General features: G+C 38.7%; 1 protein-coding gene across 6 annotated transcripts in view; it reads right to left on the bottom strand.

Moving 5' to 3' along the window:
• The window catches only part of ELOVL6 (ELOVL fatty acid elongase 6), a 123,557-nt gene that overhangs the window by 84,397 nt on the left and 18,475 nt on the right, over positions 1–20,685 (bottom strand). The window contains exon 1 of one of the 6 annotated variants that reach the window (XM_074342354.1): positions 19,464–19,535. The exons of the other annotated variants lie outside the window; for them this stretch is intronic. Within the exon in view, the coding sequence (XP_074198455.1) occupies positions 19,464–19,510 (47 nt within the window). The 5' untranslated portion in view covers positions 19,511–19,535. Of the gene's footprint in view, positions 1–19,463; positions 19,536–20,685 lie in introns of those variants that run through there. 6 annotated transcript variants of the gene reach the window in all.

Here is a 20,685-nt window from a genome sequence, read left to right as displayed (position 1 = left end):
CCGGGAGTTTTAGGACATATCCCCTGCAGATGAGGGGAAGCCACTGTAATTTCCCTATCAATTTGGTGGCACATGATTGACATTCCATTCCTCTCATGAACTAGAACTCAACAATGCATCAGACACACGGGTGGGTGGTCTCATATCTGACTGTCAGCCCGTCTTCCAGCTGCAGAAATGTCATTCATTTCTGGGATCTTTGCAGTCCAAGAACTTCACCCTGGACATCCTGCCCTTCACTAACTGTCAGTACTGTCTTGGGTTATAGAAATTCACCTGACCTGTTTAACAGGATTTAACAGGGTTAATCTTGCTCTCATTCTAACTAGAATTTATGAACATTGCTTACATTCCCAGCTATGACTGTCTAAGCTGTGGAATGCCTGACGTTTGATGTAATCAGCCTACTCATTTAGTCTGCCTAAGACTTTTTTTGGACACACAGTTACATGAGTTAATAACCATGGAGTTCAAATCTCCAACAGTAAGAATGAACTCTTGTGCTCTTGAGAGTCCAACTAGTCCTTCCTCCTTCAGGTAGATCATGGCATTTTTCTCATACTGAATAGGTAAACGACATAATGACTGCCTTCTAGTTAATTATTTTTCATATTACTTGGCTGGGAGTGTTTTGGCTGTGTTGCCATTTTTTCCATTTTTCACCAATACTATAGCATACCGATTCTTCAGTATAACTCATCTTTAAATTGTGATTTTTACACTTTGAAGAAGTTATTAATTATACCAATGCTCAATCTTTTAAACATATTATTATGACTTGCTGATTATCCTTCCTTGACATTCCCCTCCACCTTTCTGCCTGCACAGAATGGCCTGTCCCTTTGTCAAGTTCCTAGACCCTTAAATTAATTATAAGCTAATTAATAGCCTATCTCTGTACCATGTACCTGTCAAGTTGGTATTTACTGTAGGCTGGACCATAATATTATATCAGGACATCAAACTTCTAATTCCAGGATCTGGTGCATCATTAAAAAACAAAACAAACAACCTCTTTTGACATTGCTAGACGTGGCAAATCTCACCAATGTCAGCTCAAATAAATAGAAGTGAAATTTTCATGCAGACTAGACTCCAGTGCTGTTTTTCATTTACCTTTACAATATTTCTTTCTATGAATATAATACAATATATATGACACAAGTTTTCCAATTACTTCATTCGCTCAATTATTCTTTAATGGGACTTCTGAATCTGTGGATAAGGTCAAAAATTTCATGTTCTGATTTCATGTTATACATTTGTAGAGTAAATGCAAACCAGGTTCAGAAGAAAAGGGCAGGGTTGTATAGAAATAACCCATCCCAAGAAATCTCAGCCATTTCTTAGGAGGACAAAGAGCTTTGCTCCTCAAAGGGTAGTGACAACCAGCATCATCTAAGATTAAGAATCTGTATTTCTAAATACTGACTTCCTGAAAAAGAGTTCTCATTTATTAGGATTCCTCCGGTGATTTGGATGCACATTAAAGTTTGAGCAACAGTGTAGTAGAAAGTTTAGTTCTCTATCAAGAAAACTGGGAGTTCAAGATTTGCAGATACTAACTACTATATATAAAATAGATAAACAACACGTTTATACTAACTATATAGTACAGGGAACTATATTCAGTATCTTATAGTAACCTATAATGAAAAAGAATATGAAAGGGAATATCACGTATGTATATGTATGACTGAAACATTAAACTGTACACCAGAAATTGACTATACTTCAATTTAAAAAAGGTTAAAAGTTAAATAAAAATTAAATTAAATGAAAAGATGCAACTAAAAAAAACAAAGGTAGTTCCCTGCACTTTGATTCCACCCCAACCCACAATCCTTATGTAGATACTTTTACAAGAAATGAGGGCCATAGGGAGTAGTTATGAATATTTCAGATATTGGAAAGGCTATCTTCCACTATAAACCAATAAAATTGGCACAAAGCTTATAGTATATTCACATAGTACTATAATGGCATTAAGACTGTATTTGTTGACGTCCTTTTCCAATTTATTGATGACAAATGTGAACACTTTATATTAATATCACTTTCCCCCAAGAGAACTTGCATCATCATCAGTGGGGTGATGAGCCCGAGAGTACAGGTGACTCAAGAAGCCATTTATCAGAAGTCAGCTATGGTGCTGCTCTTTCCAAACTTACACAGGTACCTAATCTGCAGAAAGGATCTTAATGACACATAATGAGCCAGGATGGATGTAGTTACTGTCTCCCTGCTTGGGTGTTGCACAAGAGTCATGGCCAACATAAGCACCGTTTGTAGTTAAGTCCTTAAACAGATTCTCCTTGCTTTGAAGACCTGAACTAATTCCAAATGGAACAACTGCAATCACTATGAAAAGGACGTCTGCCAAGAAACACATCGGTAAAGATGGAAATTCTAGCACTTCAAAAGAGCTAATTTTAGGTGCCAGAATCCATCAATTGTTGAAACTTTTCTCTCTCATGTTGTCATGAGGCACTGCCTCATTCGTTTTGGTCTGACTTGTACTCTCACTTTCAACACAAGCTCCCCGAAGTGTATTAAAATGCTTATCTGAGAAGGCTGGTGCCCAGCAGGCCACAGTGTAAGAGAGTCCATGTCAGCTGGAGGAGGAACTTGGGGTGGTTCAAGGCAGAGGGAAAGGGGGACTGGGCAGCAGACCAGGCAGACCGAAGAACAAAGGAGAGACAGAGAAGCAGTGCGAGGTGGTTCCAACTAGGCTGCAGTGGTGTTTTCCGTTTATCTTTACAGTACATTTTTTTCTATAAATATATCATATTATATTATACTTATACACAGTATAATACAAGTTTCCCAAATCCCTCATTAGTTCAATTATTCTTTAATGGCACTCCTGAATCTGTGGATAAGGTCAAAAGTTTCACACTGATTTCATGTTTTGTATTTATAGAGTAAATGCAAATCAGGTTCAGAAGAACGATATTTAGAGCAGGGTATAAAAATAATCCATTCCATGGCAGGAAGGGTATAGCTCAGTGGTACAGCACATGCTCAGCATGCACGAGGTCCTGGGTTCAATCCCCAGTACCTCCATTAAAAAACAAACAAACAAACATGGAAAACAAACAAATAAAAAAAAAAATCCATCCCAAGAAATAAAGAGAGATAAAGAGGGAAAACAAAACCACAGCAGCCTCTTGGGACCAAGAAAGGATTATTTCCCAGCTACCCATTTCCAGTGCCCACTGTGCAAGGTGAGAAACCCAAATAAACATACAGGATAACCAGGCAGATGGGGTCCTGGCCAGCAGCCCCCTACTCAAGATGCTGATGTGAAGAATGTCACCAAAGCCATTCCTAAACTGAGCAGTTTACCACAGTAAAGGCTGCTGATTTGGTTCTAGAAAAGAAGTGAATCAGTCTATCTACATCTAGGTGACCACAAATCAGGATAAAGATGAGACAGAAAAAGACAATTATTAGAGGCAGAAAAAGATTTTGGAATAAAACAGATAGGGTTTTGAATTGTATCTGGACCATTTTTCTGCTATTTTCCTGTTAAAGTGTCTTTCTCAGACTGATATTTACCTGCCGACATAGAAAAATCTCCACTTAGAAAAGACCTCCATAGAAAAATATGTTATAAGCACCCCAAAATTGATAAATTTTTCCCTATGGATTTTAGAGAGGTTAATAACTTTCTAATCATATTCTTAGTTGAGTCCTTATTTTTTTCTTTAAAACAAGCACATCATAAAGTGAGTGAACAATTGTGAAAAAGTAAAAATCTGAGTGGAAACTATTTCATTTCTGCATTATGCTCCATACACTTTCAAAAATAACTGGAAAATCCATGTAATCAAGTTCACGCAACATTCTCACTGCTTGAATTGCCAACCTTGATCACAGAGGCTGCAAAAATTAAACTCATAAGATTTGTGTTCTTTGCTTATGTAGATTGATCTAGATTTTTTTCCATGGTTCTCTATAAATACCCAAAGATACTGGTAATTTCCATTTTATTGCATGTCACTATATTGTCTGACAAAAGGGAATCTCACACAGGACCACTTGTCAATAGCCAATATCTAAAACTGATGATTTCTCAACAATTAAGGAAAGTTAAGCAACCATTTTCAAAAATCCTCCATTTTGCACTTTAAAAAGCTAAAAATGTGGGAAAAAATTTTTTAAAAGCAGAATACTTAAAACATCTTCCCTGACATAATTTAAATGATTTTGGATACTCTTTCACTGGGTGATCCTTTTATTTTGACACTTTAATCTTATTATTGGGTAATAATATATATTGACAATTTAAAAATAAAAACAGAACTTTAAAATGAAACTGAAATTCTTAGCCAAATTTCTATACCTCTTAATTGCAGTAAGTTGCACATGACAAGAGAGATTCTGAGGTCTTCTAATACCATTATTATAGTAATGAGTCACCATGAGGCCAGTATTTGGGTGTGAATGATAAGACAGGTGTTTGGGTATGTCAGGAGATTTATATGTAATTATTTACCAGAAGTTTTTTTACTAATTAGAGCAATATGAGATTTGATATGCTTTCCATTCATAAGAGCCAGCACTCTGGGGCCATAAAGAAGTCGAGAAGGCAATATATTGTCATCATTAAGAAGAGGGACTTTGGAATGAGAGATCCTGGACTTAATACCTGCTTCTGCCACTTACTAGTGGTACAATTTTGTGGCAAATTACTTAGCTTCTCAGTTTCCTCATCAGTAAAAAGGAAATAATGAGCCCCTGGTTGCCTAGGAATATTGTGAAGATTAACTTCATGGATTGCGCTAGATGCATATGATAATCAGCTAATGAATACTAATCTTATTAGAGAAGTTGTAGCAGTCAACAATAAGAAGTCATTACCTGAAAATATGAACATCTCTAAAGTCTAAACTGTATAGAAATCCTAGCAGTAAAAAGGAAACTTAACCTAATACAGGATAACAGCAAAATGAATATTCACATGAGATGTATTCAGTTCTAAATAGTGGACTCCTCTTGATTTGGTTCTTGGCACACCCTCACCCCCCTAAAACATTTTTACAGCTTAATACTGGTTGGATTACTATAATAAGAAACAGTTTTCCTTAGAGATTCCTGAAAGATCACATCTTACATCATCCCAGTCCCTATTGTGGACCTTTCTCTTTGCTGATCTTTAACTGAAGACACCATCAAAGAGGAAACTGCTGAGCAAAAAATTCACCTGTCACAACGGATTCTCATCAGTTATTTCCCAGACATTATTTTACAGCTGCGATTGTCACATTATTACGGTTATAAAATCTTTATCTGCCTAAACTTCAGCTCTCTACCACCCAGTTCTGGATCACGCACGTCTAGAAAACAGCAGAATTCTCTCAAGCACAGAAAGACCATTTAGTCAGTGAAAATACAGATAGCGCCATGTTTGGCCTTTTTGCCAGGGAGTGCCAGCTTCTTAAGTTTGAACATATTTGGACAAATGAAACATCTGGAGATCGTGTCAAAATGCAGATTTTGATTCAGTTGGTCTTAGGTGGGACCTGAGATGCTGCATTTCTAGCAGGCTCCCCCGTGATGCTGCCAGTCCACACATAAATCAAACTCTAAGTAGTGAGGATTATGACAACTAGGTCACTATAGTGTGTGTGTGTGTGTGTGTGTGTGTGTGTGTGTGTGTGTGTTGGGTGGCTAAAAATATTTCAGACATTTTTAGATGAAGAAGGAGGAGGCACTTACTGCACTGTCCTAGAAACCTTATTTCAAAATGAGCATTTGGTTCTTCCAAATTTTGCTTTTTCAAACTGGCAAAGACAATTTTTTGTCTCTCAAAATGAGGATGTCAAACCTACGTGACCTCCTCCCTGAATAAAGACCTTAGCCTTTTAGGCAGCAGGAAGGACACAGCAGCTGATGAACTACTTCTCTGACATACTCTTCGTCACCTTCATATGTCATAATCAGTCTGTGTTAGCTTGTAAGGGCACTGACATCTCTGCAGAAAATTACAAACAGAATGCATGTACACTGGGAAAATTTCCTGGAGTTATAGATAAGACTTTTCCAATTTAATAATAATAATAGTCAGCTGTAATAGTCAGTAAATTTGTGGAAACAATACCATTTTGTAGAAAATAAGTGGCCTTTTGAAACCTTATGTAAGAACTTACTTAATTGCTCATACAACATATTTATCTTTGAAACAGAATGACAGCATTTACCACTTAGCTATCTCTCTTGAGAGATACTGGGATAATTTAATACATGATTATTAGACAGTGGGCCAAAACTTAATTGATAGTGGAACAAGATGAGAAATATCCTCTGTAAGCATGGCAATTCTTAAAGAACTCATTTGTTGATCTAAAATCCACAAGAGTGGTTGGGTGGATGGTGCCATGGAAAGAAAATAAAGTGTAAGAAATGCTCCTTTAAGATTCATAAAATGTTGACAAATTTTATTCTCCGTGTAAATCTCATTCTTAAAAAAGAAAGTTTTCTTTCTGATGTTTTGAAAATTAAACCTTTAAATCTTATGCTCCCAAGTGAAAAAAGAATTGGAAAGCATTATAATCTTAAAAATTTTCAGTATGGTTTTACAGATGTAAACAAAACTAGCAGATCTTTGTCTAAAACGGGATCCCCTGCACTTTCCAATGCCATTCCTGAAATAACTCTAGAGATGGAATAATGGGCTGTTTCTTACTTTGTAGTTTCTTAATGCAAAGTAAGCAGCTTTACAGGGCTTAGCTGTCTCCGCTGACCTAACAGCATTCTTTACTTCATTTACAGTGAAACAGAAATAGTTTTTTCTCCAACCACGATTTTACACCAAGGCCCAGACTTTATGAAAAACACCAATTCCTCTTTTATTTAGAAAAGTTAAGGGATGTAAAGAGTATCAGTGTTGTGTCATCAATAGCAATTTTTAATGTGAAGTTTAACCTCTGACTTGCCTCTCTCCAGTTATTTTTTTAGTCTATCTCTTCCACAGACCCAAACTGTCTGAATTTCTTATCAGCCGCCAGCTTCCGTCCTGTGCCGTCACTGCTGGGTGGAAGAGGTGGCCTGTGCTGCACAGAAATGCAAAGGAAGCAGCAATGGAATGACCAAGATAGGGGCCTTCATGCCATGCCGTCTCTAACAATGAAGCTCCATCTCTTACTTGTAATTACCTTGGAGGAGAAATGCTATTCTGGCTGCTGGGAGGCCAAAAATGTGGTAGAAGTAGAAAAGACAAGGGCTTTGAGAGAGGGAGAGGGGGAGAGATCTGACTCAAAATCCTACCCTTTTGACAGTTATGAATCTGGTGACTGAGCCCCAGGTTCTCACCTGTCAAATGGACAGAATATCTTCATGGCAGCATTATTCTGAGAATTAAATGAGTAATACATTTAAAGCACATGATGGGCACTTAATATCCTTTATTAACCCCAATAAATTTCTAGCAAATTTGGGGCACAACTGATAATATATTTTTAAAAGTCCATGAAAATAGAATTTTAAAGTCTATATTGACTGTTGCATGTATACACTCACCTAGACAAAAACTTTTACTTCTTCAAAGTTTTCAGATGATAAATTATTTTCATTGCTTGCTTAAAATTAAACCATGATCCGAATGTATTTTTTAATGACTTCGTGGTGTTAGAAACCCTCTTATATTTAGTCACACATATTTATTCGTGTGCTAATAGTACTGACACATCATTAAAAATGTATTTAAAAATGCAGGCACAAATAATGATTTGCCCCGAGACCTTAGTGTTTAGAAACCTTTCTTACCTATAGCCAAAACAAAAACAAAAAATGATGGCTATAAAATCTACTGAAAATATTTAAGTGTATTTTATTATAAACTGGATAATATTTTACAAAATCAAAGTTTAAAAATCTGTACAAGTATCAGGATTTGACTATGCTCTAGATGCTTGTTGGAATATACATGATTTTTATTCTAATACAATTTCATTCTTTTCAGACAGTCAGAGAGATCCATGTTGTCCTGGTCATATATTCATATCTAGACCCAGAGGTAGCTCAAAAAGCCATGGCAGAATGCCTACATTTTCCAGGTATATTTTAAATAATCAGAATCACTTGGGCAGATAAACAGACCCGAGGCTCTTTTATCTTTCTAAACCACAGGTTCTCATTACCTCATCTCCAGGGGGAGTTTTTAAACCTCCTAATCCCCACTTCCAGAGATGTTAAGGTGATTTTGCATTGGTGACAGTAAAAGCCTCCCAGGTGATTCTAATGTGGGAAATGCAAGTCAAATTAAGAACCAACTATCCTAAATAATGAGAATGGCTACAATGCAGTGCAGGAATGGTAAAGCACAAAAGCATTAAAAAAAAAAAATAGAAAGAAAGAAAGACACTGAATACACGTTCTGTTAAGAATAGTGCCTTAGTGGGCATACCTCCAAACGTGTCTGCTGTCTTTTCTTTAAATACTTATTCCACAAGAAACAACAACCAAAAAAGGACAGAACACTAAGGAGACAAAAGAAAACCAGAGCCTACTGAAAAAGGAAGATTCCATCAGAGCCACTATGAAAATGCAAGAGACAAATAGTTGTTATCACAGTGGGTACAATCTAAATATTCAGGAAGTTAAAATGCTGTTAGAGTGGGAGGTGTGTCAGGAAAGAGGATTAGGTGACAAGTGACCTGGAATTAGGATGTGATGCTCCCCGCAGGAGAGAACCATGCAGAGGGCGTAGCGAAAGTAAGGGCGTTTCAAAGACGCTTCCATGCCTGACTGTGCTCAGTCTAAAATCTTACTACTGTTCATGAACAGGAAGAAAAGGGCTCCCTTTGTGATGAAACACATGCTTTCTTTTCAGGAGGGAAAGGACAGAAGGATTGAATTAGTTCCTCTAAGCAGTTAGTTTTGTACTTCCTTGGTTAAACAAATAAACACTTGATTAATAAATATCTGTCTTGGAGGAAAATGTAGCACAAAACTAAAAACAGCATCCACACTGAAAGCATAAAATTATTCCTCAAAAAAATGTTCCTATGGTTGCCCATGGCCGGATATTTACGGCTATCGCAAGCCACGGCAAAACTGGATGCCCCTTCCCTCACTCACTTAACCAATTTGTAACAACCTGTGCAAAGGGGTTTATCCTCTTTCGGACCTGTTTTTTGCAAAGATTTGGAGAGGGGGACGGTCCAAGAGTAAAAGGCCTGGGTCTCCTTGGTTTCCTTGTAGCAAGACCAAAGCCCAGGAGGAGTTAGATGTTCATGAGGGAAAGGCTCAAACATTTTATTCACCCCTACTTTCAAATAACCACTAACCTCCCTTGTTCCCTCCACAGGTTACTGCTGACTGAAGCATAATAGGAAAATCATTTGGAAAATGAAACGTAAAGCAAAAAGAGCCAGATGCCAAATAATATTACACAGTATTGGTGGGGGTGACTGAACGAATAACCTGTAAAATATTTCATAAAGCTATTTTAACTTTAGAAAGAAAACCAACAGCAGTTCAGTAAACATTTACTGAGTACCTCAAGGAATTACCTGTCTGTATGGGGGATATAAAAATGCCCTCACTGGGGTTATACATGTTGAATTAGCCTAATGACACTTTGTTTCATTATGTTAAGTACAGTTTTTTTAAAGGAGAAGTAGGAAATATGTACCCATGAAGCGAAGAATGAACTAGAGACCAGTGCTTAATATTTTGACATCTAACCACAAATCCTTTTCTAGGAACAGTAAGGATTAAACAAATACATTTAAATAGTGATTAGATACTCAGTTACTTTGTATATGAACACAATGATAATCCAGAGTTGATGGATGTAGCACCACTGAAAACTAAGTTTACCAAGTCAGTTAATTATGCTTTCATACATAGTTTAAGCAAACCATTACACTATCTTCTTGTACTTACTTATAAGCTGGTGCATTTATTAACATAAATTACTTAAAAATCTAATCATAGTACACCTTCCTGCTTTACTCAATGTTATATAAGGGTGCATCTCTCCATGTCAGCACATATTCATCTGTCTCCACAGAAACAGATGTAGGGCTACCTAGTGACCACTGTACAGATGGGCCATAATTCAAGTAACCTCATTTTGAATATCACAAAAATTTTAAACCAAAGATGATGTAATTTATTTCAAGCCACCTAAGGGATCAACCTACACATTTTGTCCCATCATAACCTATTTACTGAGATAAAAACTCAGCTCTGATAGAACACTTCCACTCTTATTAACATCTTTCTGTAACCCTGGAGCGCTCCTTGTCAAGAACCAGGGCAAAATATAACAACCATTCTGCAGTTAGTGACCAAGAAGTTGGATAATATACTAAGTTAAACAAATAGTCATGACTCACAAAACCTTAGCTTCAGCTCTAATACTAAACTTACTTATGTTGTTGCTTTATTTTATCTATTCTAATCACTTCCAGACTTACTTTGTTATTTGCAGTTTTTTTCTTTCCTTTATCTATAAAATGGAGGCAATCATGTACCCAATAGAATTATGGTAGTGCTGCAATACTGGATGCTTTATTAAATTTTTCCTTTATTCATTTAGTCAACAGACTTGTATGGAGTGCCTACCATGTGCCAAGATACCAGAGCATCTGGGGGCATCTTTTACCAGTTTTGCCAGGCTCCCTATAGCACCCAGGGGAACGAGACAGACAAAATCTTTTACTGTCATGGGATTTGTAATATAGGGGGACTGCTAGTCAATAATATATATGAGGGCAATAGAAAAATTTGATGACTAAAGTTATTTTGCTTAATCATATGAAGAAAAATAAATGTTTTCAATTTAAATTAGTGACATTTAGATTTTTACTATAAAAACAAGAAATGCGCATGATAAAAAAAAGTCAAATAATATAGGAAGAGTGGAAAACTCAAGCCAGGTCTCCTTCCCTCTCCCACTGACTCTCAATTCCACTCCTCAGATTTTATGCATATTTCTGTGTATTAGTATAGGCATATATATATATTTTAATCATATTTTAAATACTATTGTATGCCTTGATGTTTTTTACTCACAGTGAGTGCCTTTGAGATCTTTTCACATCAGCAAGAGACTCTACCTCAGTCTTTTTAATAGCTTATAGAGAATGCAACGTTACCTGCTAAGAAACATTTCCTCTGCTGTGAACTTTCTACTTATGCTGTTAGTATCTATCTTACCACTGAGCTATTTATCTTTCTTACTGATTTGTAAGACTTCTTTTACTGTGAGAGAAATTGGCACCCAAAGCAAACACTTAAAGAAAATTTAAGTCCTTTTCTTAAACAATACAATAAGTGTTTATCACCTGTTCCACTATTAGACACAAACACACACACACACACACACACACACACACACACACACACACACACACACAGGCACCCACTTGATTTTTCTTAAACAATGTATCTTGTGGATCTTCCCATCACAGCACTTGGAGCTTGACCTCATTGTTTTTGCAGTTATGTAGCGTTTCACTTTGTATTACACCAGTTCTCTCCTGGAAAGCGTTCAGATTGCCTTTAATTATTTGCTATTACAAACAATGTTCCAAAGACATGCTTGCACATGCATCTTTCTGTACATATACGTAAAGGGGGGAAGTCATGGGCAAAATGTACATACAGTTTAAAAATCTTGACAGTTATTGCAAGGTTGTAGCCACTGCTAGTCCCCCAACAGTACACATGACTGCCGGCTCTCCTGTACGCTCAAGACACTGATACTGACCAAATTTTAAAATCTAGCTCCTTCGACTCTTTACCTGGAGTCTTCTCCTTTTACTAGTCCCCCATCTCATCTGCTTCTGCCACCCTGGCTCCTTGTCGATACGCTATTTTACAGCCAAATAGGGCTTCATCTCCGGCCCTTTCCTCAGTCTGCTACTTCAAAAGCTGCATAGCTCACCCTGACTATCTTAGAGTCTTTCCTCAAATGTTGTCTTTCCCAGCATCCCTGCAAAACCAGACCTTCCAACTCCGTCCTGGCCTTCCTGCTTTGCTTTTTGCCACAGCACATATCACCATCAGACATGCTATATATATAAACCATAAATACATACCATATGGTTAACTTATTTCTTTAAGATCTATCCCTTGCTACTAAAATATAAACTTCATGAAGGCAGGGGTTAAAAATGGTATCTTATTAAATAATTTGCACAGCTGTGCCATTTTACTAGCTTTTATGCATACCAACATCATGGTAATAGAGCTTCAGATATTTTAAATTTATTCAAATTATCTACTGGAGGCTGTTGTAACAAAAATAATCATGCATATTGTGCACATGTTGCTACAGTGTGTGCAGATTTTTGAAACATGTTATTTTCGGTAGGAAGTGTAACTAGAATGGGAAATAAACTGCTTCATGGGAAACACTAAGTACAGTCATGCACCAAATAAAAAGGTTAGGAAATAGGCAAACAGAGAGGGAAGGAATGTGAGTATCTCACACACTGACTCCTTTGAGGTTTTAACTTACTTTCCTACTGAGGAGATTCTTATTGGAAAACTTAGTAAGCTGGTTGCTCCGACAGGAGACTAGTATTAAAATATATAATTCAAGTCATTATCCAGTACAGCCAGCAAAGGATGCTGCTACGTGAGAGAATGCCATCCTGGCTTGTAATAGTGATAGGAAGGAGTAGTGTACACCAACATGGAAGCAACTGGACAATATCTATCAGCACTTCCAGTGCAGTTTGATCCACATATACCCGAGATATACAGTATTGCTGATAATAAAGGATTGGCAACAACACAAATGCTCACGCACTGGAATGATACCCAGCCTCAACAACAGTATACAATGTAGAAGCTCCTTTTTTTTTTTAACTAAAATAAAACAACAATGAACATTTAACCACTGGGATTAATTGCAATGATATAGAAACACAAGGGCAGAACCTAGATTTACATACCATATTAATAATATATTTTAAAATACCCAAAGCATAATGCATTGTATTAACAAAGTCTACCCTTTACGGAACTTCTAGTACTTGCCAGGCACTTGAGAGACATTAACTGGACCCTCACAACTCTGAAAGGCAGTCACTGTGATACTCATTCAAGACAGGATCCTGAGTCTTCAAGGGGTGAATAATTTACTTAAGGTTATTCAGGTAAAGTGGAAGAGCTAGGATTTGAACTAAATGTTACAGGTCCAAGGCTAGGAAAAAACAAGCTCCCTGTGAATGCAAATGAACCAAATCATTTAGAATCACACTGAGAATATAATGAACTCCCAACTATCAGCTAGGGCTCAAATGTTCAATCAGTATCTTCAAAAACAAAAGAGAAAGCAGAAGCCTGTTCTGGTGCAAAGTCACAGTTCATCTGATGAGGGCTTTCTATTTGTCGTGTCCTGTCGGGGACCCTCTCCTCCCAGATGCTCCCAGAACTAGCCTGCTCTCCTCATTTGGTTCATCTCAGATGATTCCTTTATAAAGTACTTCCCTCAACCTCTAGCTAAAACGGCTCCCTCTGGCCCCACTTATCAACATCCATCATTATTTTATGTATTTGCTTACATGTTTAATGCCTCTCTGTCCCAGCGGCATGTATAGTCATGAAAGCAGGGGTCTTGCCCTGAAACAGTGTTTGACAGACACCAAGCCCTTCTTGAACATTCATTGATTTGAGTAAATGAAATTGTGCAAACAGTTCTTGAACTTCCTGTATATTGTAGCGGGCTTGATTGAAAGTCGTCTTATCAATTAGTATAAAATGTTTTAAGGGTGATAACATAAGTCACAATTAACTTTATTATGAGGAAATCCACCAGAGCTAAATATGAATTTAGGGGTTTTAAAGGCAGATACCAAATGGAAGAATTAGGGGTTTTGAGGGCAAAGATCAAAACTATTTAGAAGATCTTTAAAGGTCTTATCAAGTTGGGCTTTCTGAATAAGTGTTCAAAGCAGGAAAGGGGATAGATATTCCAGGTGACAGAAACAAGAGGAAGAGGATAGGATGGAAACACATGGGAAACCAAAAAGTGTTTCAGTCTGCAATGGTCATAAGCTTTCTACAGAAAAAAGGCAGCACTAACTCAGACAGGAATGGTGAGGTGAGGTCATACTGCAAAGAATCTTTGACTCAATGGCAACGCGGGAGTGAAGAAAATGTTTTAGGCAGTGTTGCAGCATAATGTTTCTGAACGCTCACTGAGAAGCTAAAAAAGCATTGTTGGATTAGGAACTCCCTTGTGTGGAAAGCTAGGCAAAAACAAAACGGTGGCTCATAGACATGCCAGTAGAAGCTACCTTTTAAGAAGAACTTCTAAAGTGTGAGACTATTGTAAGCAATTTACACACCTTATCTAGTTTAATTCTTGCCAGAACCTCATTTGATTACTCCAATTTCACACTAAGAAATGAAGGCCCAGGGAGGTTAGTGAATGCCCAAGTTTATCAAACCCTCAGGTGGCCAAGGTGAATCTGGAGCTCAGTGTGTCTGCACCCGCAGGTGCCAGGCTCTCACCTGCTGCTTATCTAATGCCCCGTTCAGGGAAAGGGAGTTGAAGCCATGGTTTTAAAAAGGAAAAAGGAAAATTGTGTTGATAACATGGGTATTATGACCCAGGCACTAGGTAAGTGGTTCTAGATTATTCAACTATACCAAGTCTGCCAGAGAGATGCCATGAAGGTTTGCTGAAAGACTGAAAACACAATGGAAGGCAGGAAGGTAGGCTGCTCCTTTCTGAGGAAAGGAAGGATTTCTGAAAAGTAACACAACGAGCGGCCTTTCTGTACATTTAATTTTTATAATGTTTATCCAAATTATGGCACACATATAAGCTTGTGCAGCAGGTTTGACTTTTATTCTGCAAAAAGAGAACTTGGCTTCTAACTAGTCAGACAAGCAATACAGATGGTTTGCTTAATGTCTGCAAACAATAATAAATTCAAAACAGCAACCCTCTCCAATACCCTCTCAGGTGAAAGTAGATGTGAAATAAGAGTGTGATTAAAATACCAGGGAACCTGTTTTAGATGAACCATATCCTATTGTCATTTCATAGGTCAAAATATTTAAGTACTGGCCGTTTCATATAGCGCATCCTAAAGACTATCTGGGTTTGTGAAAGAAGAGGGCGCTTCCACTGCTATGTTCCCACTTGATTTACTGTGGTTTTCTCCTGCCTCCTGGAGCAACCCCAGTTCCTCAGGCTGGCTTCCAAGTTGCTGGTCCACCCTCACGTGCCCAACATCATTCCTCACAACAACCCCAGTAAGCCTCACTCAGGCAGGGTCGAGTCTCCTCTCAGCCACTATTGCTGATCAAATCCTGTGTTTTAATAGCCCTGCAAGAAACAGAGTGGGTAGGAAATGAGCTTGGCTGGCCCAGCTCACAGAGTCACAGCAGAGCCACGCTTCAGCTGTCGTCCTCCACACATGGGGCTGACGTGGGCTGGGAGGAGCCAGGGTTCTGGTCTCGGGAGCTGGGCCTGTTGAAGGTGTAATTCCACATCACATACTTGCTATGGGGCAGAGGTGAGTTAACAATCACCCCTCTGAGACTCAGTTTCCTCAGCTCTCAAACAAGCATTATTATTATGCATTCCTGTCGGGATTACCAGGAGGATTTCTGAAATAAGGTATATAGAGGTTGACAGGTAACACCTGCTTCAAAAAACCAAACATTTACCCATGCATTGCAGAGAATCCAAGATGAATTCCCAAGGACAACCACCATCCTTTGCCTGTAGCCTGTGATCTACCAGGGAAGACCACCCAAGGAAGGGTGGTCTTCTCTCAGCAAAAAGACCAGTTCCTAACAAATTACCAACCAGTGATCCTGCTTTCAACACACCTGGCCACCTGCCCTGTCCATGGCACTGAGCCCCAGCGCTCCTGGGCCAGTTCATCGACAAAGCACAACTCAGAGCGGGTCCTCACAGAAGACAGTGTCAGCGTTACCCATTCCCTTGGGTACTGTGAATTCCAGCCTGCTGTCTGGTGAGATCAGGAAGTGGCTGGGGCCACAAGAATTACAGCCCCTGGGCTATAGTGTTCTTCGACATTACATCACTGACTTTCCTCCAAAGATTGCTCTAAGTCTTTGGTCTAGGACCTTGGCTTGTCCTTAACTTCCTGCCAAAAAGATCAGCTCACTCTCTTGAGCAATAATTAGATGCTAGGATGCCCGCCTTTCTTTCCAGATAAGAACTCTCTTAAATTCTTGTGTTTCTACTTTTGCCCTGGCTAACAGAAAGCAACTGAACAACTCAATCTCAGCACTTGGTACTCAGTCATGGCTGGCATATCAGAGAACATGCACTTTTCTCTTGCTACCACCTTAAAAGCAAACTCCCAGTTCTCCTTTGTCAATCCAACCATATTAAAAGCTCTCAAGTTCGCTGCCTCCTAATGAAGTCTGTCTCTACATCCACTGCTGTGACGTTCCTTTCTCCTTTACTCTAATTCCTATATGCTGGCACTTGAATATTTGGTCTGCCATCTGGCATGTATCTGTATTTTCTATGGACATTTATTTGCCTTCCTGACTGGACTGTAATTCCAATGGATTGAGATATCTATAGAGGGTCTGTCTGCCTTCCCCCTCTGTCTTCTCACCTGTCTCCTGTATGGCAGGCACACTCTGATCTTTCAGTAATTACCAGCTAGTTTGACCCAAGAACAGACTGATCAGCTTGGATGCACACAGCTGCTGAAGACCGAGGCATCTGGAAGTCTCTCCACTAGCAAAATATTAGGTGCACTGAGACATAATTTTGGTTTCCTGGAGTAAAAACTTAATCCCATCTTCAAAAGATAATTATGATTAGAATTTGGGTACATTCCCAGTTAAAACTGTACTAACTGGACATGTTTGTACATATGGGTGTAAACAATGTGTGTTTTACAAACTGGCCAGGCTGTTTTCTAGGCAGGTATTTTTTTCCCTGTAGCAATATATGATGTACGTATTCTGTGAAGACATATGCCTCAGTAAAGCCATTTTAATGGGCATATAAGTGTCTATTAAAGATTTTCCTGGGTTTTTTGGTGGGGGAGGATCTTTCCATCTGAGCATTCTTGACTAGAGTTGATTTTTGTGAAGAACACACAGGTAGCTCACTGACATCATTATTTTTCTGAATATATACGTAGAATTCTTATTTGCTTAGAGGCAGAAGAATAGAATACCCACCTCAATGTTTAAGGCTGTTTTAATGGTTCGTGTAGAACTTTTTGAGGCCTTTAGGTGCTAACAAGTATCAGGCCAATTAAGGAAGTTCCCTCTTGTATTTTTGGTACAAAGGTTGAGATTCAGTGCTTGATTCCACCCGGCAGGTCTCGTTAGGGAGTGCTTATTAGTTAAGATTAATGTTTCAGGAGAAATTCTGCCTTCACTTCACCTTACGTCTAGAGCCCAGAATATAAGTGAACATAGAAGGGTGACTCAAAGAAAAACAAAACAAAACCTTTCAAGAGTGAATCGGCATTTTTGAGCTGCACTTTTAGCTTTGTTATGTGAGCATTACATTGCTGTAAATTATCAGTGTAAGAGTCTAATTCAAAAGTTACAATCAGAATTTTTTCAAAGACTGCTATTTCATATGGTAGATTTCCATTGGTCTGGGACCTGCCTTAACAAAATGAAGCCCACTCTCCCACCCAACCCTACCCTTTTAATACAACGTCTTTGAAAATGGTTTCTGTGATTTTCCCACTAAGGTCTGATGTCATAGGCCAAAGTGAGAGACAGAGGACAGCACGGTGGCTGGAGCCAGCCTGCCTGGGTTAGAAGCTCAGCTCTGTTGATTACCAGTCGCGTGACAGTTGGCAAGTTACTTATCCTGTCTGTGCCTGAGGTTCCTCAGCTTGCAAAACAGACCCAGTCACAAAGCATATTTTGTAAAACAGGGGCTTAAATGAGTCAATGTTCATAAAACTCTTCTTAGGCCCAGGATAGATGCTCATTAACTGTTAGTTAATATCCTTATCAAATGCCCAGTAGAAGTCTTCACATAAGGATTGCTCACTATTTCTAGCAAACATGATTCAGTCCCCTTCCACCTTCATCAATGCAACACAAGATTCACTGTGTATGTGTGTGCGCGTGCGCGCTCGTGTGTGGGCTGTTTTCAATTACCCATCCTTCTCCCTCCAGTTCTCTCTGGATTCTCCCTTAGGAAACCACAACAGGTTTTTTTCCCCCCTTATTATCTCCTTTAATAAAATTTTATATCTCTAGCTTCAAAGGCATGCTTTGTGATATAAATCTGAAAAGACAATTTCTCTGTACAAAGAGAGCCTTGCCTTCTTAGCGTTCTGTGAAGAAGTATTTTCACTGCTAAGCATAGGTGAGGGCTGCCATTATAAATTAGGGTCGTTCAGGACAGTATGAATTAGTGTTATCCAGGACTTGAACTTCGGATGCTACTTCCTACAACGGAATACAGTTGATCCTCATTATTGCAAATTCACCTACTCACTAAAATTTGTTTCTCACCCCCAAATCTAAACATACAGGGCTTTCACAGTCGTTCGTGGTCATTCACACAGCGGTGGATAATTTGAGTTGCCCAATGCCTGCGTTCCAGGCTGAGGTCAAACAAGGTAACACTTTGCCTTCTTGTTTCAACTCATCCTGTAAACGGTGTCCTTTTTCAGTCTACTTAGTGTCACATTTTTTGCACTTTTGTGCTTTTTGTAGGTGATTTCACTGTTTAAAATGCCCCTCCCCACCCCAGTGCTGAAATGCCATCGAGTGTACCTAATTACAAGAAGGCTGTGTTGTGTCTTACAGAGAAATACATGTGTTGGATAAGCTTCATCCAGGCACGGGTTATGGTCCTGTTGGTTGTGAGTTCAATGTTAATGAATCAACTATGCATTACATAAGGTGTCTTTAAACAGAAACACACATAAAGCAAGGTTATACATTGACTGGCTGATGAAAATGTTGTGACCAGAGGCTTGCAGGAACCTAACCCTATCATTTCCTCTAAGAGCAATGGTTCAGAATTTGCTAATTCGGTGTTTCCAGTGACTTTATAGAACATAACTAGTCAAGTAATGAGAATCAACTGTGCTTCCTATAAGGAGTGTGGGTTAGAGGTAGACAGTACTAATCCATCCAGGTAATCGATTAGACCCTGTGAAGGAAGACCCTGCTGAAGTATCACACATACTTCCTACTGGCTGCTTAGGTGAGTGATTACCTTTCCTCCTGAGAAATGTGATCTGACTTTGCTTAATTTAAAATACATCCTTGCAAAAATAAATAGTTGCATTATCCTGAAGTATTTAAAATTCGTGATGATTTTTTTTTTCAATTGCGGATTCTGCAAAGAGCTTTTAAGTCTTGTACAGTGAGAAAATGGACATTATGTTCCCTGGAATATGGGGATTTTTAAATCTGAACCTTCTGCTATATAGTGCAGGGGAAATGCATGAAAACTAAGAACACTCCCCGGGTCGCCCAAACCTGCTTTTTCTTCAGGTTCCACGCACAAGAGGGAAAGCAGAATCTGGAGCCACAGTGACTTTTCACAATGCATACGTCCAGCTGACACCTCCCAGCAGCCCTGAGCAGACTGAACCTATAGGTCTGTGTAAAAAAGTACAAAAAGCACACCATGCATCACCATAATAGTATGCAATTTCATCCGTTACAACACCTGCTTATCTAGATATTCAGATGGCACCTCTGACCTGCTTCTCCACCCGGACAACACAAATTGCTGGGTGTGAATTAGTCAAGCGTGAGAATGAACACAAGCAGAGAAATGTGAACTCAGGCTGTCAAGGCCCAGGAGCAGGCAGTAACAGAAGCAGGCAGAATGTGATCCCAGCAGACCAATTTGCTCTCCGAGCGCTAGTCCCAGGATGGCAATAACTGCTCTAAGTTCCGTTAGTGCCCCGAACGATACCTACAACCAGGCATTTTCTCGTGCTACAGCATCCACATTTGAAACACTTCAAAACACTCCTGACCATCATCCAAACTTCTATTAGGCAGGTGAACTTGGTTGATGGAGCAAACTACCTTTACAAAATGGGATTTTAAAAATATTTTCAGTAAGAAGGGACAATAGCTCATACTCTAATTCCACTTTTTTCTTCAATGGATGTATCTTTTGAATTTAGAAAAAAATTTCCCTTTAAGAAAGAAAGAAAGAGAGAGAAAGAGAGAGAGAGAGAAAGAAAGAAAGAGAAAAAAACTATTAGATTTGATGAGAACAGATTCATTATCTGATTTCTAGATCTGCAGGAAACCATTTGAATGTAGTTCACCCTGCTGTTATTAAATAGTCCATGGCTGCAGTCTCACAAAACAACTTGGTAAACTATAAGAAATTTCTTGATTAACTAGTTGGTCCTCCTGCAAGATGCTTTGGCAAAAAATACAGTGAAATGACATTACTTTCACTGCAAACTAAAAATTAAAAGCCATCTCAAATATCAGGATGTAGAGCCACTCAGCTTTTTAAAATATATTATCTTCTTAATGACAAATGCTGTTACCTCTGAAAGTAAATCAAAAGAAAAAAATTGAAAGTTCAGATGGTATCTCTTTTTTTGCTTGTGGTCCTACTGAATCAGATTGGACTTACTGAGAGTTTTCTACTGACACTGGGTTCTCTCCTGCACTGAGCTGGATTTTACTAGTGACAACACATCTTCACCAGATGGGATGTGCTTTCCCCTGTTAGACCTTTTAGTCGTGGATGCA

This window comes from Camelus bactrianus, chromosome 2 (assembly GCF_048773025.1).
Source record: "Camelus bactrianus isolate YW-2024 breed Bactrian camel chromosome 2, ASM4877302v1, whole genome shotgun sequence".
Taxonomy (NCBI): domain Eukaryota; kingdom Metazoa; phylum Chordata; class Mammalia; order Artiodactyla; family Camelidae; genus Camelus; species Camelus bactrianus.
The sequence above is the reverse complement of the archived record's forward strand: the minus strand, read 5'-3'. Positions and strand labels throughout refer to the sequence as shown.